Source organism: Myotis nattereri, assembly GCF_964212035.1.
Source record: "Myotis nattereri genome assembly, chromosome: 19".
Classification (NCBI taxonomy): domain Eukaryota; kingdom Metazoa; phylum Chordata; class Mammalia; order Chiroptera; family Vespertilionidae; genus Myotis; species Myotis nattereri.
Window position 1 is genome coordinate 28836335 of NC_138095.1, and position 26206 is coordinate 28862540.

Genomic DNA, 26206 nt, shown 5'->3' on the forward strand with positions numbered 1-26206 from the left:
TTTTACTATTATAATTACTCAACATTATGAAATTTCTTGTCAACACTGCTTTAAATTTCTCCCATAAATTCTTACATAGTGTTGTTTACATTTTGTCTGTATTTCCATTCACTGTTGAGTAGAAAGCTTTTTAAAAAATATTTTCGGACAGAAAGCCCCGTTAAAAGTATGCTATTATAGTTTCATTGCATTGTTATGAGAGTGGGTCGCTTGATCTGTGTCGGACCGAGAGAAGTATGTTAACATCTCCTATTATGGGTGAACCTCTATTTCTCTCTCCGCCTACTGTACTTTCTCCTTTATGAAGTTGGTAACTGTATTGCTTGGTGCGCCGATCACCAGAACTGTTTTGTAACCCTGGGAACTGCAGCCTGCAGCCTCACATTGCCTCTTTGCTATGCCTTGTGGTCTAACTCTATCTTGCTTTGACATCCAGACCTGAGCACGCCTGCCGCTCCAGCGATGCCAGCCTTCTGCCGGGGCTGCGTAGCTGTGCGGAAGCTGGGGCGCAGGGCTGCCCTGGACTGACGGCCCGGACTCTCGCGGAGGCCGGCCCGCTGCCTGCCTTTCCCGTTAGGTTCCAAACCTCTGTCCCTTCCCGCCTTCGGGAAGCCGGTCCAGTTAGTTGGACGCTCTGCAGAGGATTCTGGGAGATGTAGTTTTCTTCCCGGCCTGTCCCGCCCGGCTCTAGGACGCATGACGTACTTCCGCGTGCGCCGCCCCGCGGCGGTAGCCGGTAGGGGCGCCGGCGGTGCTGCCTCAGGCTTGTTGTCAGCGTTCTCCAGCGGGCGGGGGGCGTTCTGAGTGTCTGTGGCCGCGGATCCGGCCATTGCTGACCAGGCTGTGGTCCAGCGGAGCCCTCCACGGTCGGTCCCGTCGTGGACGGATCCAGCCCGGCCTCTCCTCCCGCATGAGGGCCGCGGAACGGTACGAACTCACCTCTCCGGTTCCTCTGTCCAGGCTCGGAGGTCGCCTCCCCGCGGGGGACTCAGCCCCGGAACCTCGCTCTGTGGGGGCGCGAGGTCCCTCCTGGCGGGGGGCGCGGGTGGAAGCAGCAGCGAGGCCCCGACGGTTCGGTGCCTCCCCCGCAGCCTGCACGGAACCGCGCGGGATGGCCAAGACCCGGGCAGCTGCGTGTGGGGTGAGTCGGGACTTTCTTCTTTTCAGAGCTGACGGCGCTGGGCGCGGACACGGTCATCCCTGCACGGCCGCCTCCAGGGCCTGGGCTCACGGGCTGCCCAGACCCGCCCCGCCCGGCTCTGGACCTCCGGAGCCGTTGTCTTCTGGCATTTGTGTCCGGGCCTCGCCTTCCGCAGTTACACTTATTGCAGGTTGCGGACCCTGACCCCCGAGGGCAGTGAGGGTCCCGGGGCTGGGGCTGGCGGTGCAGAGCTCGGTTATGCAGGGTTCTTGTTTCCGAGGAGCTGTGGTCTGGGTGCGGGGGGCGGGAGGTAATCGAGTGAACACCGGGCATAGAGGCAGGCTAATGGGGGGCGGGGGCGGCAGGATTTGGGGTGCAAAGCGTAACGAAGCAGGTTTGGAGGGAGGGAGGGTGCGAGGGCCGCCTGGACCGACGGAGTGAGCACGAGGGCGACTCCAGCCGTGGCTGAACTGACGTGGAGCCGGGAGATGATGCTCTCAAACTTGCCCAACCCCACGGACCAGACCGGCCAGGGCAGCGCCGAGGGTGTTCCCGCCGGGGGAGCCCTGTTGGGAGACGCATCCCGGCACCGTGTGGTTTGTGGGTGTTAATAGGCGCTGCCTGGAGTCGGTCTGTAGCTCGGTGGGAATTCTTAACGGGAAATAAACAGATGAGAGGCGCCTGCGACGCGTTAGCCCCGATGTGACCGAGCAGAGCCCCGGGAAGGATCTGGGGCAGGACGCGGAGCAGGGACAGGGAAGGAGGGCTCTGGAGGACTGCAGTGCGCGCAAAGGACAAGAAAGTTTGGAGAAGGTGTTTGTTTTCCTCCCTGTAGTTTGAGAAAAGAGTTCTTAATTCAGTGGCCTGTCCTCTAGTTTTTTAGATAAACTTCCTTGTCCCAGTTTACTGTGTGTGTCTGTGTAGGACTCCTTTTCCTTCCCTAGCATTTTTCTCTAGGAATATTGACCGGAGTTAATAATAAATGAGATTGATTACAGTTTGTGCTGTTCTTGCCTGGCATTGTCTGTGGGATTATGCAAATTTGTACGATGCTGCGCTGTACCCATCATTTCCTGGCTCTCCATCATGTCAGATGTGAGGGGAGTTGCTGTTCTTTGGGTCAGTGATAGGACTGACTTGTAAGTATAGTCTGAGACCATTACCTTTTGGAGTTGCTACATCTTTGGTACTATTTCGGTTTGTTGTATGAGCATTGACTAGTTGGTCTGGCTTTCCTAATTATTTCTGGGCCAATTTCGGTTAGTTTTATTTTCCCGGAAATTTTTCCATTCCTTCTAAGTTTTCAAATTCATGGGAATAAATTTGTAAATACAGTCAGTTCTGCCATCATGTTAGCTTTATTTATTTATTTAATTTTTTTTAATTGGAGAGAGATATATATAGATATACATACATGGATCGGCTGCCTCCTGCACGGAAACCCTGACTGGGAACCAAACTGGTCACCTTTTCGTCACAGGATGACGCTCAATCCACTCAGCAACACTGTCTAGGGCTCATGTGTGATTTAAAATGTGAATTTGTTTCAACATCGTGGATATCTTAGCCAACAATGGGAGCTTTCTGATTTTAGACAACTTCTTTCCACCACTTTTTAAAAAAATATTTAATTGATTTCTAAGAGGAAGGGAGGGGGAGAGAGAGAGAGAAATATCAATGATGAGAGAGAATCATTGACCAGCTGCCTCCTGCATGCCCTCAACTGGGGATTGAGCCCGCAACCCGGGCAAGTGTCCTCGACCGGAATCGAACCTGGGACCCTTCAGTCCGCAGTCCAAGGCTCTATCCATTGAGCCAAACCAGTTAGGGCTCCACCACTTTTCAGTAAGCTGCAGCCCCTTTGCCACCCGGACATCAGGTCTTTTCAAGGTAAAGTGCCATATTTATTGTAACATTTATGTATTTAACTATGAAATGTGTGTAAAACTGTTACTCCTACGTCACCTAGGGTGACTGCATCTGATTCAATGGGGTATGTGTTATTACAGGAATCATTGTCATTCAAGGATATAGTTATGGACTTCACCTGGGGAGAATGGCAGTTACTGGATTCTGCGCAGAAGTACCTGTACAGGGATGTGATACTGGAAAACTATCGCAACCTGGTGTCTATAGGTAAGTACAGCTTCTCTGTTAATAGACTCTGAGTCATGAGTTGCCATCCCTTTTCCTTTGTTGATTTACCCTGGGGCCTCTGAAGTACTTGACGATTATGGCATGAACTTTAGAGGTCATGTGTTCATCCCTGTTTGGCTATCACCTCCTAATTGTAAACTTTTCCCAAGTACAAATGAGCAGTGTCATGTTGTAGCTCCTGATGTCTCAATCCCTAGCCGTTTAGCCCACATCCTTTGTGATTTTCCATTAACAGGGTATCATGGTACCAAACCTGATTTAATCTTCAAGTTGGAGCAAGGAGAAGAGCCATGGATAGGAAATGCCAAACTTTCTCATCAGAGCTGTCCAGGTGGGTGAGTGGGAGCCAGGAAGACAGGAGGTGTGGGAGCACACAGGGTGCCACTCAGGCAGCACTGGGGGTAGACACTTTTGTCTAAAGTCCCTGAACCATGGGGCGGTGGGGTTGGGGGTCCTGCTAGTTCCTCAGGTAAGGAAATGGTTGTCATTCTGCCCATGTTTGGGCTTCAGACCCCTGGCTCTGCGAGGTAAACGTGCCCTCCTTTTGTGCACTCTGCTCAAATATTGTTTTCTGGGTTCGTTTCTTTCCTTCTGGCACCTTCTTTCTCTGCCTTCCTTCCCATGGTCTTGGACCATCTCTGGCTTCCAGGCCTCTCACTTGGTGTCACTCATGCCTCCACTTTCCTAACATGTTTTTTCTCCTTTGCCGTCACAGTTGAATCCCTTAGAGTTTCCCCGCAGTCTTTTACTTCCTTCTCTTGCCTTGACTGTCTTCGGAGATTTTATTGCCTTCTTCTCTCTTCTCACTGATCACTTTGAAGTTATAACTGTTTCTTTCGTGGGCACTTTTTTTCTTTTCTCTTTAAATTCTCACTTGAGGACATACTTAGAGTAAGGGAGAGAAAGAGAAAGAGAGAAAACATCAATGTGAGAGAAAAACATTGGTCAATTGCCTTCCATACATGCCCTGACTGAGAATTGAACCAGCAACCTTTCTGTGCTCATGACGACACTCAACCAACTGAGCCACTCTTGCCTGGCAGGCACTTTTCTTAGAATTCTGAAGCCTAACTTGGTCTCTGCTGTATTTTTAACTGATTTGATCACCTTAATAATTCCATGGCCCCCTTTTCCTCTTGAGTTATCCAAAGGGGTTTATTTTCCAAATTTGGCTGTTTACTCCTATAACTATTAAAAGGCTCTTCCATTCTTTTTTTTTTCTAATTTAATATATTTTATTGATTTTTTACAGAGAGAAAGGGAGAGAGATAGTTAGGAACATCGATGAGAGAGAAACATCGATCAGCTGCCTCCTGCACACCCCCCACTGGGGATGTGCCCACAACCCAGGTACATGCCCTTGACTGGAATCGAACCTGGGACCTTTCAGTCCGCAGGCCGACGCTCTATCCACTGAGCCAAATCGGTTTCGGCATCCATTCTGAAATGTTAAGCTATTTTCTCTCTCAGTGTTATAGCTTCAGAATTGATCTTTTCATCTTCTTTTTCTTCTGTAATCTGTTCCCAGGTCTGATGTGCTTGCAAGAGCGCTCCCCTGTACTTTCCACTCTTCATTCTCAGTGTCGGAAGTGGGGAGTAATTTCTTCTGAAATCACTGTTCTCCCTCAGTTTTCCTGTTGTTATGATGTTTGTTCTTGCACTTTTAGTCTTGTATCCTTGCTCTGGGGGTCCCCTTGGGCACCCTGGTCTCTTTGCTAATCTAGGTACTGCTTTTGTTTCTGTTGCCGTTTAACTCTTTGGAACATCTTTACTGTCTCCTGTCTTCTCAATTGTCACCCAGATTAGAGGAATGGAGAGGGAGAGAGATATGTAAACATTAATGATGAGAAAGAATCATTGGTCAGCTGCCTTCTGCCTGATTGGGGATCGAGCTTGCAACCTGGGCAAATACCCTGACTGGGAATCCAACTGTGACCAACTGGTCGACGCTCAACCTCTGAGCCTCCTTGGCTGCCTAGATCTGTATTCTCTCATACTTGGATAACTCAACATCTTAGCTGTATTTGAGAACTCGAATATTCCCCTTAGCTGTTGCTGCTAGATTTATGTGCATAAGCATCCTATCACTAGTCTGAGAATATAAACAAGTATCTTAAACCTCTGGTTCAACCAAAGTAAACAATAAGGATTTATAGTCTCAAATGACAAGTTGTCTGCCATAGGGCGATAACTCCACAGTAGCTTAATTCAGAAGCTTGGTGATATCAGGACCAGTGTTCCAATTATCTCCCCTTTGTCATCCCCTTTGTCACTGCTAATTTGCTACCCATTTCCACAATGGGACTTGGTTTGGCTTGATTTGGTTCCCTTCACCCTCATGCTTAGATCTCTGGCGCAGGTGCACTTGGCCAGTATTTCTTTGAACCAGTGTCAGAGGCCAGAACCGGAGGAAAAGACTCACTACATGGCAGTTCTACAACTTTCATTCTATATTAAGTTCATGTTATGATTTAAAAATATTTTTCTTTCTAGAAGATTGGAAAGAATGGTACCAGAAGAATCAAGATGAGCTTGAAAGTGTTGAGAGAAACTATGCTTGTAACACATTTGGAAAACTTCATCTGAGCAAAACCCAGGCTTCTTCAAGACAAAGACTCCATAAGTTTAACACACTTGGGAAAAAAAGTTTGACACAAAAGTCAGGTTTAACCAGAAACTATCTAAGAAAGAATCCTGATAAGTTTCATGGATATGAACGGTCATATTTTCTTAAGCATCAAAGAGCTCACAGTACAGAAAAAAACTGTGTATGCGGTGAATGTGGGAAAGCTTTTCGTTGTAAATCCCAGCTCATTGTTCATCTCAGAATTCATACAGGGGAGAGACCTTATGAATGCACTAAGTGTGAAAGAGCCTTCAGTGCCAAGTCAAACCTTAACGCTCACCAGAGAGTTCATACAGGAGAAAAACCCTACTCATGCAGTGAATGTGGCAAAGTCTTCTCTTTCAGGTCACAGCTGATTGTCCATCAGGAAATCCACACAGGAGGGAAACCTTATGGTTGCAGTGACTGTGGGAAAGCCTATAGCTGGAAGTCACAGCTTATTTTACACCAGAGAAGTCATACAGGAGTGAAACCCTATGAATGCAGTGAATGTGGGAAAGCCTTTAGTTTGAAGTCACCATTTGTTGTACACCAGAGAACTCACACAGGAGTGAAACCCCATAAATGCAACGAATGTGGGAAAGCCTTTAGGAGTAAGTCATACCTCCTCGTTCACATCAGAACGCATACAGGAGAGAAACCCTATCAATGCAGTGATTGTGGGAAAGCCTTTAATACGAAGACACAGCTCACTGTACATCAGGGAATTCACACAGGAAATAATCCTTATCAATGCAGTGAGTGTGGGAAGGCCTTCGGGAGGAAGGAACAACTCACTGCACATCTGAGAGCTCATGCAGGAGAGAAACCCTATGGATGCAGTGACTGTGGGAAGGCTTTCAGCAGCAAATCATACCTCGTTATACACCGGAGAACACACACAGGAGAGCGGCCCTATGAATGTAGTTTCTGTGAGAGAGCCTTTTGTGGGAAGTCACAGCTCATTATACATCAAAGAACTCACTCAACAGAGAAGCCCTATGAATGCAGTGAATGTGAGAAAGCCTATCCTAGAAAGGCATCACTCCAGATACACCAGAAAACTCACTCAGGAGAGAAGCCTTTCAAATGCAGTGAGTGTGGGAAAGCCTTCACTCAGAAGTCATCTCTCAGTGAGCATCAAAGAGTTCATACAGGAGAGAAACCATGGAAATGCTCTGAGTGCGGGAAATCTTTCTGTTGGAATTCAGGGCTCCGTATACATAGAAAAACTCACAAGTGAAATTAGAATGAAGCAGATGTTAGAAACATTCTAATAAAACTTGGTCCTTAGAAGACTTCAGATGATAATATAGACAATATATAAGCAGGCAGTCCTAAAAATTCACTCATATCAAATAAGTCATATAAGAGAGAAACCAATCATATTTGTAATGACTGTGCAAAAGATTTTAGAAATAAGTCATATACAAACTTGATGGATGAGAATAATTGAAGAAATTGAGCAGGAACTGTATAAAATGTGCTGGCATCATTATGAAGATGTAATTTTAAGAATTCATATTGAGAACACTTTATAAATTTATTAAATTGGGAAAGCATTTTCTCATAGAAAATGTGTTAAATGGAGAGTCACATTCCAAATTTGAAGCTATGTTTTAGAGTGAAGAAAATAATTATAAATGGTAGACTTTTACATGGTGGAGTATAAAGGTTTTTATTTTAATATGTAAATAAAATGTAAAGATAAGGGTCATATTCTGTAGGTTAAGGAATATTTAGGGTGACTTTCATGAACAGCACTGAATAGCATTTTTAAAACTATTTTTATTGACTTTTAGAAAGATGTAGGGAGAGAGAAAGACATTGATCAGCTGCCTCCTGCATGTTCCTTAGCAGGGATTGAGCCCACAACCCGGGCATGTGCCAGCAACCTTTCAGTGCACAAGACAACGCCCAACCAGCAGCCATGCTGGCCAGGGCCTCAATAGCATTTTTTAAAATTTTGTTCTTTTATTTTTCAATGTAACTTGTTATACTTAATAGTTTGTGGAATAACATCCCCCAGTATTCTTCATGTTAAATAACTATCAGTATTGTCTCTATTTCTTAGCATTATAGCTAATATAATGTGGCTTTTAATAAATGAAAAGGTACGGTTCTCATTCCAAATGAGTTCGCTTATTCAGGAGTCTACATCAGTGGGTCTGGCAATAATCACAGGGCTGCTGAAGAGAATGCATTGTCATGAACGTCGAGTATGTTTTAGCAGCTCAGTGTCCATTCCCCTTGTAGTTTTCTCTGCAGAAGTACTTCTGTGTGTGCCTCCTTGTGGTGTCTTTTCCACTAGTGACAGGGAGGCATTATGCCCATTGTTGGGTAACAGTAGCCTCTTTTCCAGGATTTTTAATTTAATTCAATCTCACATGAACTATAAAGGAAATGTGGGAACTCCTATATTCTTCTCCCAGAATTCTATTCAGATAAAAGGTTCCTGCTGTATTGATATCCTAGACTAACTCTGAATACTGTCCCTTTTTGAACCTGGTTTTCTGGCTTTATGAGTGCTTCCTCGTATCTTTTTAATAAAAAAAATTTTTTCAGTTGAAGTTAAGGAGAATGAGTTTATCTTTCTTATAACTGTAGGGCTTTAATTGATAAATTGTTGCTCCAGAGCAGTGTATAAATAACAAAATGTTAGAGAAAAGTGGGGTATGTGGTTTAGATTTTTTCCTAAAATGAGAAACTCTTTCACATTCTTGTTTACAATCCAAGATGGAAACTTTTTATCCCATAATATGAAATGGTGTTATTGTTTGCGTACACCAAAAAGTTTGTGGCCCTTGATAAGATTCTGGGAACTCTGAGGAGCTATTTCCATAGAACTTTAAATTTATGAGGAAATATGGGACAGGAGATGAGATGGATACTTCTGGCCATAGAACAAGCCTTAAAATTGAATACTGGGGTCTTATGAAAAGGAAACTGCAACCAGCTAGAAAATAAGCCAAATCTGGGATATTAGAGCATCCAAATAAATCATAACAGGTTATAACCCAAAGAATAAGAATCCATATATCCATATTGATAAAACTAGGTGGGTGAAAGTTTTATGAGAGAATATTTCATTAGTCTCAACACATCTGCCCACAGAATATTAATTACAATTGGAAAAATAATAACTTTACAAAAGACAAATATGGCATTTATCACCTTAAGCTATCAGAATTAAGATTGTCATTACTGGTACAAACATAATATTATGAAATTCTTGATATTATCTCTGAGAGTACAATATCACCTCTGTAGTATTCCTGCCAAAACTGAAAAATTGGGATCTAAATTGTGAGGAAATATCTAACAAACACAAGTTGAGATCCATTCAGCATGAAAATGGGACACACTTTAAAAAAAAAAAATGTTGCGGTCACGAGACAAAGTCTGCTCCAGTGTAATGTAGCTAAAGATATTTGACATTGGATACCAACCCCAAGTTTTGTTTCTGGGACATTATCAGGACAATTGATGGAATTTGAATAAGTTCTTTGTATTAGATAAATAGTACTGCATGTATGTTACTTTCTTCAACTTGACTCAAACCCAAAGGACAAATTTATATTGTTCAACCTTATAAATATATAATATGTCTAAAATAACTCAATGTTAGAGTTTATTAATATATTCATCTTGTGAAAATTAGTAAAGGGAATATTCAATAAAATGGAGTCAGGAGGCCAGAGGGGGAGCTCTCACACAGTACTACTTGATGTCATTTACAGGAAGAATTGCCAATTACAGATCCCAACATAAGAAATCATCAGAGGTAAAGAATCACCAATTACAGGCCCCAACAGAAAAGATATATATTGCATCTCCTACAAGAAATCGAGAAACCGAATACCCCTGCAGCTCAGCCAATGAAACCACCCTCTTCCTGAACTCTTGCTTTTCCCCAGTGAACTTTTGTTCAAAACTACTCCTCCCAACCTCTTCCTTTTTCTCCATAAAATAGCATTCCTTTCTTTTGTTTGTTGAACTTGCCTATGGCTTTTGCTATAGCGTGCTTGTCCTGAATTAACCCATTTTTGCTGGCAAAATAACTTTTATTTTTAAGGCCAATAATCATATTAACCAGTTAATGTATAAATAGGTTAATATAAAAAACATTATTACCCAGATAGCTTAAGGAAAATATTCAATACATTTCAGCAATTCTTCTTGATAAAATTCTTAACAAATTCAAAATGAAAGGTAACTTCATTTTAATATAATACAAAACAACTGCCAACCCCATAGCAAATATAATTGAAGTAAAACGTTAGAAACATAATTAAAGTCAGGACCTACTGATTCTATTTATCATACTGTTAAGCATTGAACTGGCATCCTATTCAATGCAAGAGGACAAAAAAAATGAAGATTAACAATTATATGGACTAGAACAGTGATGGCGAACCTTTTGAGCTCGGCGTGTCAGCATTTTGAAAAATCCTAACTTAACTCTGGTGCCGTGTCACATATAGAAATTTTTTGATATTTGCAACCATAGTAAAACAAAGACATATTTTTGATATTTATTTTATATATTTAAATGCCATTTAACAAAGAAAAATCAACCAAAAAAATGAGTGTCATAGGTTTGCCATCACTGGGCTAGAAAGAAAGAATTATTACTTTATTTTATTTTTTAAAGAATATTTTTATTTCATAGAGGAAGGGAGAGCGATACAGAAACATCAATGATGAGAGAATCATTGATTGGCTGTCTCCTGCACGCCCCCTACTGGGGATCGAGTCGGAAACCCAGGCATGTACTCTTGAACAGAATCGAACCCGGGACTCTTCAGTCTGCATGCCAATGTTCTATCCACTGAGCCAAAGCAGCCAGGGCAAGAATTATTGTTATTAGAGGCAAGATCTGAAAAGTGATTTTAGCAATGTTGCTAGGTACAAATCAATATTTCCCTATATGCCATCTGTCTTAGTCTTCTCTGGCTGCTGTAACAAAATACCACACACTGCTTGCCTTAAACACAGAAATTAATTTATTTTCTCACAGTTCTGGAGGCTAGAAGTCCAAGACCCAGATCTCAGCAGGGCCAGTTTCTGGTGAAAGCTCTCTTCCTGGCCTGCAGACAGCCACCTTCTCCTGTCTTCACATGGCCTTTCCTGGGGTGTGTGTCTAGAGAGAGCACCCTGGTTTCCCTTCTTATGAGGACAACAATCTTAAGGGATCAGGGCCCCAACCTTATGACCACACGCAACCCTAATTTTCTTAAATGCCCCATCTTCAAATAGAGCCACCCTGGTGGTTAGGGTTTCAATATATGAATTTTGGAGGTACACAATCAGTTCATAGCACAACAGCCAATAAGAAAATACAGAAGGGGAGGGGGAAAAACTGACCATAATATCAACAGGCATGATAAAACAGGAATAATACGTCTTATGTAATGTTGAATTTAAAATCAGATCCAGGAATAAATATTTTAAAAAATGGTATAAACTGAGAATTTATTAATAAAATGTTAAAATGCTATTAAAGTTCATAAAGGAACTGAAAAGAAAAATTGAAAGATATGCTCAGATGCTCATCTACTGAACAACACTGGCTGGGCTGGAATGCACATTTAAATTAAAATTTTTATTTTAATCTTATTGAAGTGATTGTATTTTTCCTTTGACTTATTGATAAGGTAATATTAATGGGTAGCCAGATCATATTTGTGTTTCTAGAATAGAACCCACTTGGTTATAGCATATTTTTGTAAGGTATTGCCAGCTTCTTCTGTTAATAATTTCTCAGTATTTTTGCGTGGATAGTAGTAATTAAGTTTTGTCTATGCTTCCTTTTTAAATCATTACATTTGTTGATTTTGGTGTCCTATGCTATTTGATAAATATAAAAGGTTCCTCCTAATTCCTCAGGAACTATTTAAATATAATAATTCTCTCCTGGATGTCTGAAAGAATTCACCAGAAACTCAATGACTGATGCTTTTCCTTCTTTTCTCTGTATTTTTATTTACTTATAAAATTTATTGATTTTTAGGGAGAGAAAGGGAGAGAAACCTTGGCGAATAAGGACCACACTCTAACCGAGCTACTCGTCAGGGTTCCATGACTGATGCTTTTCGACAGAGAATCTCTGAAATTGTCTTCGTTTTCATCCATGATTAGTTTTTCTCATTTATTGGGTCAAATTTGATATGTCTATTTGCGCCATTAAATTTTTTCAAATTTATTAGCACCGAGAGGATTCTCATTCAGTTTGCTGTGTCTGGTTATTTATGCTTTCTTCCTCCTACCCTTTCTCTCTTTATGGGAATAGTTACTAATATATTTACCACTTTCCGCCACAGCATTGGAATGAAGGATCGGCTTTACCTTTTCCCACTGATTAACTCCTCTCTGCTTTCCACAATTTTTTTTTTAATTCCGTTTCCCTCAGTGGAATGCTTAAGCCAATTGTCTTTTTTAAGAAACCTACTTTTCGGTTTCAATTCCTAATCTTTTAAAATCCTAGCCTTTAAGTCCCTCCCGAAAGCGTACTCCCGGAGCTCGCCGCCCTTCCGCGTCTCCAGGCAACCAGCGCTGCTAGGACGCCGGGACGCCGGGCCTTCTGGGAAATGTAGTCCGAAGGTGCCTTCTTCTCGGGTACGTGCACGCGCGTTCCCATGGCCACCGACGCTTGCAGGTAGCGCCCCTTTTCTTTGTCCTTCGGCGCCGCGTGAGAGGCGAGTGCGCGCGAACACCCTCCCGGCTGCAGCCGGTCCCGATCCCGCGGATGCGCGGGTGTTGCACCGAGGCCCACGGGCTGGAGGCGCTGTGCTGGCCCGGGGCGGGGGGTGCGGCGAGCCTGGGTGCGGCGATCGGGTCACGTGGTTCCGGGGCCGGCGTGTCCGAGGTCAGAGACTTGGGGAGTCGGTGTTGGCGTTGTTGCGGGTTCGGTCCTTGGGTTGGCGGCTGAGGCGTGTGGGGTCCCGGGGTGGGGGAGCCCCGGGTGGGAGATCTGGGGGTCGCTGGGCTGCAGTCTTGGAGGCCGGTAGGCGTGGCGCTTATGCCGGCAGTGAGTCCGGGGTGTCCAGTGGGGTGCGGCCGGACCGCGCGGCCTGGCCGGATGGCGGGGTGCCGGGGGCAGGTCCGGGCCTGCGCGCACGGGTCGCAGGCTCTCGGAGTTGTCCTGGCGGGGCTCCGAGTGCGGGAGAGAAGGGCCCTGTCTCCCGAGGCTTCACCCCTTGCCCCCCCGGGTTCTTATTTCTTTTGGACTTTCAGGCCGATTTTTTAAATTGGCGCCTCCCGCACGTGGCATCCCTGGATGAGTTAGCCCAGGTCCGGTCCTGTTGAAGGAAGGGCTGGGCTCTTTGGCCCAACAGAAAGAGCTGATGGTGCGAGTGCCCGGATACCCAGGGGTAGTCCCGTGCTAAGGGTGACTCCATTGCTATCCTCCTCCAACCTGACCTCACCCAGCTCAGCTTGACATTAATCAACAGTTTTTAAAAGCGTTTCTGTCCTAAAATAAAATAAAAAAGAAAGAAAAGTAAAGGCAAACGACACCCCCCTCCGCATTCCCCGAAAACACACACACACACACACACACACACACACACACACACGTGACAGCTGCTGGTGTGGCAGGAACGTCATCATTGGCCTGAAGTCCTTAACTCTCCACTGACGATTTCTGGGTCTAACGGTTTTCCTATGAAAATGAGGGAGTGGAAAGAAATGACACCCCCCCCCCGCCCCGAGTTTCCATGCTTTTTGCTGTCATTAAAACATACTTTCCAAGTATTTGCTGCTTGCTTTGTTTCAATCATGTAATGCTAAACTGAAACTGCTCTGCTTGTGTCTTGTTTATTTTTTGGTTTAAGGACTAACGTTAAAAAAATTTATACTTTATTGTAAATTTAAAATGTGTCCACCGTAGTCAGTTTTGAGCATCTTGATAAACAGTTTCAAATGAAAATCATTATTCCTTCAACAGGAGATAGTCATTGCTAATATTTTGGTCCATTTCTTTTAGCCATTAGTGTGTATATGTTTTTAGTACTTCTTATTTATATTTCCTTTAAAAACACAAAATTGGGACTCTGCTGTATATGCTGCTTAAAACCATTACAATATATCATGAATGTCTTTTCGTAACTTGAAATATTTTGACCCAAGTGGTAAGTTTAAATTAACCTGGGGGTTTTTCAACTGGGCTATTTTATTTTATTTTAGTAAGGGAAAGTTTATAGAAAGTTACAGAAGTAACAGAAGGGCCCTTAAAACTTCGAGAAAGGAGAGCGATTTGTGCCTTGAGGGATGAGAGAGTAGAGTCGGGCGTGTCCTCAGGAAAAAAGAGAGCAGCTCTCTGTCTTTTTTTGCTTATTCTGCCCCTTGCTGTCTTTTCTGGACGGGACTGTGTCGCACCCACACGAGGAACATAAGCAGGACTCTGGGCCTTGGTCCTCCCTCCCCTCCACTGTCGCTGTGTTGCTGTGGCCACTGCTCTCGGCTGGATGCAGGGGACCAAGGGCCCAGACCTGCCACTTCCTAGGCATGTCATTGATGTTGGGCACGTTGATGAACCTGTGTGCTGAGTTCAGTGAAAAAGGCAGTACGGTGCATAAGGCACTGACGTGTAAGTGTAAATGTTACTTTTACTGATTCTGTGCCTTTCCTCTGAAATTCCTTCAGACCTTGGTGCTGGGTGGAACTGCAGGAAGATGGTGAAGGCGGCCGTTTCCTTCTGAAGATAAATGTGAGAGCTGCCACTGAGAGCTGTCATGTTATCCGGGAAACTGCCAAGGTAAAAGCAAAACCAAACCCAACAATGAAGGGCTTAGGTTTCCATTTGCTGAGGGGACATGTGAGAGCCAAATAGAAGAATTCAGGGGGAACTTCTCCCACAAGGGCCACCTTCCAAAAACATTTTTTTAAAAATTGATTTCAGAGAGGGAGAGAGAGATGGAAACATCAGTGATGAGAGAGAATCATTGATCAGCTGCCTCCTGCATGCTCCTTACCGGGGATCGAGCCCACATCTTGGACATGTGCCCTTGACCAGAATCAAACCTGCGACCCTTCGGTCCACAGGCCGACGTCCTAACCACTGAGAAAAACCAGCTATGGCCAAAAACATTTTTTAAATTAAAGTAAAATAAGGGTGAGTTTTCATTGTTCTGAGTAGCAAACCTAAATTGCATCAGAAATATTTTCCAACTACCATGCTGATGGCTTATCATGCCCTGTTCACCTGAAATTTTCAGTTCAGTATATTCTCTGCAATAAGCTTTCTAAGATTCTATCTGCCTAAAATAGAGTATCTTTACAGCATCTCTTAAAGCTTCTTTTTAAAATTTGTGGATTTTTTTTTAACTTTTTATTGATTTTTTTTTTTTAAAGAAGAGGGGAGAGAGAAAGGAGCATCAATGCAGGACAGAAACATCAATCGGTTGCCTCTGGTACACGCCACAACCAGGGATCCAACCTGCAACCTGGGCATGTGCCCTGACCAGGAATTGAACCCACCACGACCTGGTATATGGGATGACGGTCCAACTGACTGAGCTACAACTCAGGCCTGGGCCACAGCTCCTCTTAAAGTGACTTACATTTCACTTTCCACAGTGAACATGGAATGGATCTCAGACTTACTTTATTTCTGGTATATATTTTTTTGGTTTGTTAATGTTTACTCAAGGATATATTTTTTGCATTGATTTTTAAGAGTGGAAGGGAGGGAGGGAGAGGGAGAGAGAGAGAGAGACAGAGAGACAGAGAGACAGACAGACAGACATCGATGTGAAAGAGGCACACCAGTTGGTTACTTCCCACATATGCCCCTACTGGGCCGGGGATCGAACCTGCTACCCAGGCACTTGCCCTGGACTGGAAATCGAACCCTCGACCCTTCCGTGTATGGGCTGATGCTCTAACCACAGGGAAACACCAGCCAGGGCTCTGATATTACTTCGTCTGTCTGCAGAGACATAGACTTCTGCCGTTCTTTCCCACCAGTCCCACTCCTGCCCAGTAACCCTGTTTCAGTTGTATAGGAAACACCCTCTGGCCTTAGATGGTCATGAATTCCTAGTTCGTAGCAAGAGAACATTTGAGGTGCAGTGTGACTATACCAGTTGAAGTGCATTTGCCCCTAAGTCCGTAGATCCTGGTTTCTCACACATGAGCCTCCCCTTGCAAGATAAGAAAGGAGTTCCTGGAGCCAAGAACCCACTCCCAGCGTCTGAGATCCAGCACGACCTCACACCAGAGCTCTGGGGCACGAGCAGAGGAAGCACGGCATAGAAAGAGCCCGGACTTGCTAATCACCTCACACAGAGAACAGAAAATGACCACGTCACAGGTGAGTGGATTGTTTATTCCTGGCTATTTTTCCAGGAGATTGGAAGTATGTAAGTTTTCCAGTTAAAAAGAAAAAGAGAAATAGTTAAGGAATTAGGGGAAAATAGCTTCAGAAGAAAAATCTGGACTGGAACAACATTGGAGCAGTAATACATTAACTATAGGCCCTTGTGATACTCTTAAGGTTTTCGTTGTTATAGGCCATAATTACTGAATATGAGCTGCACTGTTGGTTCTCAATGTCTTGGGCAGATGTACTAAATAAATACGAACACTTATGTGAGTTGTATTGTCCAAAGAGAAAAGCAAATTAATTCTTCGTATAAAGTAAATATTTATATGCTCACTGGTTGATGAAGTCTTTTAATAAATGATATAGTGGGTAATGTCCTCAAGAGAAACATTGTAATAAACACACGTGTCTTATGGCCATTTTTCACAATTTTCCACAGAGTGTGACTATAATTATTTGTTTACCTCTTTAATTGTGAAGCAGAAACACATGCAGAATAAAATTAAAAGAAAAGATATGCAGAAAAGTAAACAAAAGGTAAAAAGTACAGTTTAATGAATGATTAGCTGAATACACATGAAATTCCCGTTCAGGTCATAACGTCTCCCTCCTGACAGAGAAGACCCGTGCCCTCGCTCCGTGCCACACTCCCCTCTGACCAAGGACAGCCTCGGGGTGCCTGTCCGTCAAACTTCTCCCCTCTGAGGGAGCCAGGACCCGACTGCGTAGCCGTTTTCCTGCTTTTCTGTGCAGTGTCTTTCTGAGTCTTCACCCTGAAACCCTGTAGTCTGGTTGTGTGCTGGCCCAGAGACTCATCACTGTCCTTTCACCTGTGTTTGCTCCTGCCACTTACCTGTTTGTTTGTGACATCATTGCAGTTACAGTGAGGAAAGTGAAAGTGTGTTTTTATGCATCAAAATGATATTTTTATTTATCATGCTGCTTTTATTTATTTATTTATTTTTAATATATTTTATTGATTTTTTACAGAGAGGAAGAGAGAGAGATAGAGAGTTAGAAACATCGATCAGCTGCCTCCTGCACACCCCCCACTGGGGAAGTGCCCACAACCCAGGTACATGCCCTTGACCGGAATCGAACCCGGGACCCTCCAGTCCGGAGGCCGACGTTCTATCCACTGAGCCAAACCGGTTTCGGCTATCATGCTTCTTTTAAATCTTGGTTTGTCCCAATAATTCCATCTAAGGCAGTGGTTCTCAACCTTCCTAATACCCTTTAATACAGGTGAGTGGATTGTTTATTCCTGGTTATTTTTCCAGGAGATTAGAAGTATTGTTGTGGTGACCCCCAACCATAAAATTATTTTCGTTGCTACTTCATAACTGTAATTTTGCTACTGTTATGAATCATAATGTAAATATCTGATATGCTATATGTGTTTTCCGATGATCGCGACCCACAGGTTGAGAACCGCTGGCTTAGATGGAGTATTTTTTTGCAAAACGATAACATCCCGCTTCTATCATTTTTTCTTTATTGACTGGATTACTGCTTTCTAGCTTGGCAAGATATATCAAGGCTGTTTGTATATCCCCTCAACCCCACCTGCAATTAAGATAAAATAGTAACATAAAATGTATTTATTTTCAAAAAATTTTTTTATTGATTTCAGAGAGAAAGGGAGAGGGAGAGAGAGAGAAACATCAATGATGAGAGAGAATCATTGATCGGCTGCCTCCTGCACACGCCCCACTGGGGATCCAGCCCGCAACCTGGGCCTATGCCCTTGACTGGAACTGAACCTTGGATTCTTCAGTCCACAGGCCAACACTCTATTTATTGAGCCAAACTGATTAGGGCTGCCAAGACTTTTATAACAAATAAATGTTAATTATTTTTCAATTTTTGGTATATTAATTTTGTTTATTTAATCTGTTTATTCATTTTCATACTATTTATTTCTTATGAAATCTAGATCTTCTTTTTGAAAAATTTAAATGTGCTTTTTAAAACTCTGTGTTAGGTGTATCTATATTTGCAGTTCCTGTGATTTGCATGCTTCCATTTTCAGATATACTTTGCATATCTTGAGGTGATCATATATTTTTTCTTACTCTACTAAGGTGGTGAATAACATTGACTTTTTTTAAAAATGGTAAACCAACTTGGCCTTAATGTATTTTGTTCTTTATATATTGCTCAATATAGTTTGGTAATATGTTTAGGATTTTCATCAGTGTTTTTGTGTGGGTTGGCTTTTGCTTTTCATTTCTTTTTTTTAAATATATTTTTTATTGATTTTTTACAGAGAGGAAGGGAGAGAGATAGAGAGTTAGAAACATTGATGAGAGAGAAACATCGATCAGCTGCCTCCTGCACATCTCCCACTGGGGATATGCCCGCAACCCAGGTACATGCCCTTGACCGGAATCGAACCTGGGACCTTTCAGTTCGCAGGCCGACGCTCTATCCACTGAGCCAAACCGGTTTCGGCTGCTTTTCATTTCTTGCAGTATCCTTATTGGGTCTTGTTACCAAGATTATACTGGTATCAAAAAGTTTAGGGTTAAATTCTTGCTTTAATATGCTGTATGAGTTTAGTAAAATCGGAATCATTACTGCATTAAATGTTTACAGAATTAACTGGTAAAGCCTTTTTTGTGTTTATTAAGATTTTAACTCAGGGGACCAATACGTTTCACATGCCCAATGCATATGTTTTAAAATCATTAAGGGTAAATGAGTCACTCAAACAAGGTAAAACAATAGATTTTAATGTGACAGAATATGACAAGTTTTATCATTTTTATTTTGCCAGCACCTCTTCTGGTACCAAATTTGAGGTTAGGTATTTTATTGGTTCAGAAGATTTAAAGTTGTGTGGTCCGATTCTTGTGTGTTACATAAACAGAAGGATGGAAAAATTAATAATGGCATTTTATCTCACAATATGATACAAAGGTAGGGGCACAGTAGGCATTGTCTAGGACTTGCTAGGCTAAGAATTATGTTCTCGAGCTCCAATACTTCTTTTCTGCATCATGGAGTGGTAACTGATTCAGTTTCACCAGGATTGTGCTTTTACAGGAGTCAATCTCATTTGAACATTTATCTGTGGACTTCACCCAGAGGGAGTGGCAGCTGCTGGACCCCTGTCAGAAGGACTTATACAAGGATGTCATGTTGGAGAACTACAGCAGCCTGGTGGCACTGGGTAAGGAAGATTCCCAGGGGACCTCTTGGTGCCCAATACTTGGCTTTTGGTTTTTTCGTTGCTGAGAGTTGTAGGACTTCTGAAATTGCTAATGATTTTGGATCTACATATAGAAGTCCAAAGTTCCTTGGACTATGACCTCAGGGAAAGTATTTGGATGAAGACTTCAATAATGAAGTCTGTCATTGTGCAGCCTCTGAGACTCAATAATGGCCGCAGTGGTACTGGTAGCACCTAACGTAGACAACTCACTGTGTTCCACATACTGTTCATTGTCGACTCCGTAATCATTAGGCTAACCCTGTGGGACAGGAATGATTATTCTCCTTTGTTTTTCTAATGAGGACATTGAAGAAAGGAAGGTTAAGTAAGTAACTTTCTAAAGGACTGACAGCTGGGAAATGAAAGAGCCTGGATTTCACTGAGCCCAGGCTCACTGGCTTCAAGCCTCTGAATTGCTTAATGGTTTTGGACAGGAATCATAAAAGTAAGTCAAAGATTCTTAGACCCTCTTAGCCACCAGGGAGACCATTACCATTTCTTTGAGAATTACTTACTCTGTTGATATACAAATGGTTAGCTTAACTGAGTCTATTCTGATGCCAGACCGTGCCCATTCCTCAGGGGCCATAAAGCCCAAGCATTCAGGGCCAAAACCTCTGTGATTTCCCTTGAATAGGGTATGAATTTATGAAACCTGATGTCATTTTCAAGTTGGAACGAGGAGAAGCACCATGGATAGAAGATGGAGAAAGTTCAAGTTCAGACTCTCCGGGTGAGTGTATAAGAACCAGGCAGATGGGAGACGGTACAAGTACAATCTCAGCTGATTATGGGGGTGGCATCTTTGACATGTGCTGTGGAGGGCTCCTTTCAAATTCCCTAAACCTTTGACACCCCTATCAAGAACGTGCTCTTTTTACATGTGGCTTCTTGCTTTTGGCTAAAGTAAAATGGTCCCAGGGTCATGATGTCATCTCCCAGCTGTCACATCTTGGTCTTTGACTTTTTGTTTGGTTTTCTGCCTCCGGCATGTTACTCTCCTTATGTCCTCCCTTCTCCTCTGGTTGATGAAACCTCTATTTTGTACATTTAAGAGTTTTTCTCTTTTTCCTCCTTTTGGGTGTGTCTGATGCCCAGAGAAATACCCAGTGAAAGCCCACTCTGTTCAGTCTTACTGTATGAGAGAACAGTCATTATTCCTCCCAAAGAGTTTGTTCTTTTCCTCCCTTTAAAAAAAATATGTTTTTATTTATTTGAGAGGAAGAGAGAGAAAGATAGGAGCATCAGTGATGAGAGAGAATCATCAATTGGCTGCCTTCTGCATGCCCCACACTTGAACCGTGACCTCCTGGTTCATAGTCTCTGCTCAAACACTGAACCACGCTGGTCGGGTTATAACCAATGTCATTTTTCTTTATAGAACAAGACTTTCAAGTAAATAGTCACATGATGTGGAACCAGGATAAACAAGGGAAGCCTAAAAATACGAAACAAGATTATGAATGTGATGCATTTGGAAAAAATTTCAATCAGAGCATAAACTTTGTTCCTTTAAGGAAATCAAACAATGAAGGTGATGTAGATGGATTAACTTTAAAACGTCATTTAGATTTACTTCTTCCAAAAGCTGATTATGGAAAAATAGAACGAGATGACTTAAATGTATTTGATAAATTGTTTCTCCATACCAAGCCTGAGGAAACTGTTACTTGGTTAAAACACTATGAGTGTGATAAATATGATAATGTTAACTATAAGAAGTCACAGATTATCATCTATCACAGAAATCGTTTAGGGGAGAAACTTTATGAATGCAGTGAATGTAGGAAACGCTTCAGTAAGAAATCCAGTCTCATGAAGCACCAGAGCAGACATATACGAGAGATAGCCATTGGCTGTGGTAAATCTGACAAAACCTTTCTGCAGAAGTCACAGTTCATTACACATCACAGAACTCATACCGGAGAGAAACCTTATAATTGTAGCCAGTGTGGGAAAGCCTTCTCCCAAAAGTCTCAACTCACATCCCATCAGAGGACACATACAGGAGAGAAACCATATGAATGTGGGGAATGTGGGAAAGCCTTCTCCCGGAAGTCACATCTGATATCACATTGGAGAACACACACAGGAGAAAAACCCTATGTATGCCATGAATGTGGGAGGGCCTTTAGTGAGAAGTCCAATCTTATTAATCATCAGAGAATTCATACAGGAGAGAAACCTTTTGAATGCAGAGAATGTAGGAAAGCTTTTAGCAGAAAGTCACAACTCGTTACACATCACAGGATTCATACGGGAACGAAACCCTATGGGTGTAGTGATTGTAGAAAAGCCTTCTTTGAGAAATCAGAGCTCATTAGACATCAGACAGTTCATACTGGAGAGAAGCCCTATGAATGCAGTGAATGTCAGAAAGCTTTCCGAGAGAGGTCGAGTCTCATTAATCATCAAAGAACCCACACAGGAGAGAAACCTCATGGGTGCATTCAGTGCGGAAAAGCTTTCTCCCAGAAGTCACATCTGATATCACATCAGATGACACACACGGGAGAGAAACCCTTCGTATGCGTTAAATGCGGGAGGGCCTTCAGCAGGAAATCCCAGCTGGTTCGACATCAGAGAACTCACACGGGAGAAAAGCCCTATGAATGCAGTGAATGCGGGAAAGCTTTCAGTGAAAAATTAAGCCTCACTAATCACCAGAGAATTCATACAGGAGAAAAACCCTACATGTGCAGTGACTGTGGGAAAGCCTTTTGTCAGAAGTCACATCTCATATCACATCAGAGGACACACACAGGGGAGAAACCCTATGAATGCACTGAATGTGGGAAAGCCTTTGGAGAGAAGTCAAGTCTTGCAACTCATTGGAGAACCCACACGGGAGAAAAACCCTATGAATGCAGGGACTGCGAAAAAGCCTTTGCCCAGAAATCACAGCTTAATACTCACCAGAGAATTCACACAGGAGAGAAACCCTATGAATGCAGTCTTTGTCAGAAAGCTTTCTTTGAGAAGTCAGAGCTAATTAGACACCAGAGAACTCACACAGGAGAAAAACCATATGAATGCAGTGAATGTCAAAAAGCCTTCAGGGAGAAATCAAGTCTCCTCAATCATCACAGAATACATACAGGAGAGAAACCGTTTGAATGCAATGAATGTGGCAAAGCCTTCTCTCGGAAGTCACACCTGATACCACATCAGAGGACACATACAGGAGAGAGACCCTACGGGTGCACTGAGTGTAGGAAGGCGTTCTCTCAGAAGTCACAGCTGGTTAATCACCAGAGAATTCATACCGGAGAGAGACCTTATCAATGCCATGACTGTGGGAAAGCCTTCTCCCAAAAGGCACAGCTCATTAACCATCATAGAACCCATACCATAAAGAAATCATAGACATGAAGTTAATATATGTCTTTGACAGAGACCTGGCGTTACTGTACTTCAGGAAATGCAGTATGGTAAATCAGATAATGCTCACATATCATTATATATTTGAGTACTCTTTGGGGGGGGGGAGGTAGGAGTTGTAATTGAAGTTATATAGGGAAAGTTTCAGCAGATTTAACAGTTTTATAGATCAGAAGTCATAGAGTGGAATGAGCCTATGAAATGCAGTCTGTTTTAAAAACCTTTCAAATTATAGTGAAACAAAATACAGTAGAAAATGAACAGCAAAGGGGAATACTATGAATAATAGAAAGCCTTCTAGAGTGTAAATTTCATTACCTGTTAGAAACATTGCCACTGGGGTTAAATCCTAGTCCAGTGAGTAAACGAATGTTGCATTTGAGGTAATCTTTTCATCAAAAAATTATAGCTCAGTGTACGTAAGATATTGCTGTAAGAAATGAAGTTTGTGAAAATAGGAAATATGGAACAGTCTTTAGCAAGTAATGTAACCATATTGTATTAAGGAGAATTCATATTGTGGATAACCTAACAATTTAAAGACATTGGCAATGTGTGCCCCTAGAAATAATGCTATAAAGGGAAGCCATATACTTTTTATAGACATGAGTACCAAAAATCCCCAATTCTAAGTGGTTCACAGGTTTTCACTCAGAAGTATGAAGATACATGAGAAAACTGAATAATTGAAAATTCTAAATTAGGAATTTCTTAGCGTATTTATGGTGGTTTTTTTTTTGTCACATAAGGTGTTTTGTATGGTCACTGCATATGACAGTGCAATTAGGAGCACGAGATGCACATGCCTTGTAGGGCCACGGATGTCTGTCAAGACACCACATGCCAGTGCTTTTCTGTCTTGCTGATACTACAGAAATGGTAACTAATTAACATAATATGCCTTATTGCTCAACAATAATGAAACCACATCTCTTTTCCCTATGGTTTGTTGGTGTATAACAGGGGTCTGTTGTTACTGACCTCACTTCAGTATCAGAAGCCAACGTTTTATATAAAGTCTTCTGCGTCCTCAGAGTCTGAGTCAGTTTATATAAAAAAATCCGGTTTATAGGTGTTCAAAGGCACTACCACAGAATTTCAATAGTGACTCATGATATGCTGAGTGAGCAAAAGGAAGGTGTGTGACCATTTTACTCAGCATTCAAACCAAGTGATAATAGAGCTGTACAAAATCTTTATTATCATTTTTTTTGTGATGCCTCCATGTATAAAATATATGTAAAGTGCTTTGTAAACTAAGTACAGCTTGCATTTTAATTTATTATGATGGAACATGGATTCTGTGAGTTGCTATTTTAGGTATTTCAGAAAATGTTATAAAAGTAATTTTCCAAAATTTTTGTTTTTGGAGATGAAGGGAAAGAGAGATTGATGTATTTTTATTTTCTTAGTTTTTTAAAAAATTTTGATCGATTGATTTTAGAAGGAGGGAGAGAAAGAGAAAAACCAATTTGTTGTTTGTTATGTATGCATTCACTGGTTGCTTGTATATGCCCCTAGCAGAGATCAAAGCTGCGACCTTGGTCTATCGGGACGGCGCTGTAACCAACTGAGCTACCTGCTCAGGACTAAGCAGAAAGGCAGTTTTAGAGTGGCTTACTTACAGTTTTGTGGAGCACAATACATCACACTGAGATAGAATTGTTGAGACAAAATAGGAAGCATCATTCCTGTTTTGTGTGTGTGTATTAATCCTAATCTGAGGATATTTTTTTGCATTGATTTTTTTTTTTTAAGAAAGTGGAAGGAGGGAGGGGAGAGATAGAGAAATATCTATGTTAGGGAGATACATCCATTAGTTGTTTCCCACATTCTCCCTGAACAGGGTCAGGGTTGAACCTGCAACCCAGATATGTCCCCTTGATTGGGAATCAGACCCAAGACCCCTCCGTTTGAAAGCCGACACTCTAACCATTGAGCAACAGGCTTAATCATTCCTCTTTTACTACCTAGGTTGTTCCACTGACCTGGAGACAATTCTACACTGGACAACTTCTGTTGCCTTCCTTTTAGTGAATGGACCTGTTGGAAGTCTAGTCTATGAATTTTGTCTGTTGTAGTGCTTTCTCTTCAGCTTCCCTTTGTGTGCCGTGAATCTTCTGACAGTTATCTCTGTGGATCCATATGTTCCTGATATTTTCTAACAGTTAATGTGATGAAATTTGGGGAGCAGGATGTTTATTGAGGATCAATAAACTCACAATACTAGATTTATCTGTATTAAAAAGCAGAATGTAGGTCAGTAGTCATTTAATATCTATGCTTGGGACCACAGTAATGTGTTATGTGATTTATCCCAGCAATATATACCCAGTTTGTCAATTTCATTGAGCTTGTTGGTTTACAAATACAGAACAGTGCTACAAAAAACAAACAAAATATGGTACCAAGCTTTCAGAGGTTCATTAACTAGTCATGACCTAAGTGTTGATTAACGCAACCATGACCCTTGCAACTGTATGCATATTTCTTGCACCTTGCTTTCATTCTTTTTTAGTCTATTTTCACACTCATACATAGTTATTTTAAGATACAATTGTGATTACACTTGTGCAGAAATGTTGAATAGCTAATTGTGGACTTAAGAAAGTGAAATATGGTATATCCCCATGAGACAAATACATGCCTATCCATAATTTCTGAATACTTTACCTCTCCTCTTACTATTTTTTGGCCTCCTTGAACTACTTGCAGTTCCTTGGAATTACATTCTCAGATGCTTTTTGCAAATCTGCCACTGAAATTCCCTTGTTTCTTATTAATGCCTCTCCACGTTTTATGAGCCTATATATGTATTTGTCACTGTGATATAATCATCGCATGTTTTATCTTTTCCATTAGAAAGCTGGAACAATCCTGTCTATATAATTTTAGCAACTGAAGCTTTATATATAAATGTGATTGCTTATCGTAGCTATGTTTTCTACCACATGGAGAATTATAATCTGCAATGAGAGGAAAATTAAGCCACTGTGGAAGCAAAGGCAAGGGACAGTGCTGACTGAGTCCCAGAGTCTGGTTCTTGTCCTGATACGCATTCTTCTCTGCCCATTCTTGCCTTGATCGATGGGTTCTCCTGTGAGACATCACAGATCCTCCTAATAAAACGCCATGTTTGCTTCAGGTGGTTCAAGTTGTGTTTCTTATAATCCAAATATTCTTCATACAAGTCATAAGTGGGTTCTCTGGAAGCAGATAATGTGATAAAATGTAGGGGGCAGGGTGTTTATTGGGGTTCGTTGGCTGTGAAGTGATTGGAAAATAAGTGATTGTCCCGCTTGGTGGCATGAACCCGATTCTCATTACTGAGTCCTAGTCACTGTGCCCTCCTCATTCCCGACTTGATTTATCCGTTTA

General features: G+C 42.2%; 2 protein-coding genes across 3 annotated transcripts; both read left to right on the top strand.

The window, feature by feature from the left end:
* The first annotated feature begins 723 nt into the window (after nucleotides 1-723).
* LOC308535156 (uncharacterized protein) lies at nucleotides 724-8029 on the top strand. 2 transcript variants are annotated; one of them, XM_081113920.1, is made up of 4 exons: nucleotides 724-927; nucleotides 3151-3277; nucleotides 3534-3629; nucleotides 5792-8029. In XM_081113920.1, exons 2-4 carry the CDS (start codon nucleotides 3178-3180, stop codon nucleotides 7144-7146), a joined length of 1551 nt encoding a protein of 516 aa, XP_080970046.1. In that variant the 5' UTR covers nucleotides 724-927; nucleotides 3151-3177; the 3' UTR covers nucleotides 7147-8029. The 2 variants fall into 2 exon arrangements, with proteins under 2 accessions (XP_080970046.1, XP_080970045.1); XM_081113919.1 differs by lacking the exon at nucleotides 724-927 and having other exon boundaries at nucleotides 3085-3277.
* A 4560-nt stretch (nucleotides 8030-12589) lies between these two features.
* Nucleotides 12590-25971, top strand: LOC308535157 (zinc finger protein 84-like). Its single transcript, XM_081113921.1, has 7 exons — nucleotides 12590-12771; nucleotides 14550-14661; nucleotides 16014-16218; nucleotides 19279-19405; nucleotides 20085-20180; nucleotides 20829-20981; nucleotides 24803-25971. The coding sequence occupies exons 3-7, from the start codon at nucleotides 16204-16206 to the stop codon at nucleotides 24907-24909; spliced, it is 498 nt and encodes a 165-aa protein (XP_080970047.1). The 5' UTR covers nucleotides 12590-12771; nucleotides 14550-14661; nucleotides 16014-16203; the 3' UTR covers nucleotides 24910-25971.
* The last annotated feature ends 235 nt before the right edge of the window (nucleotides 25972-26206 follow it).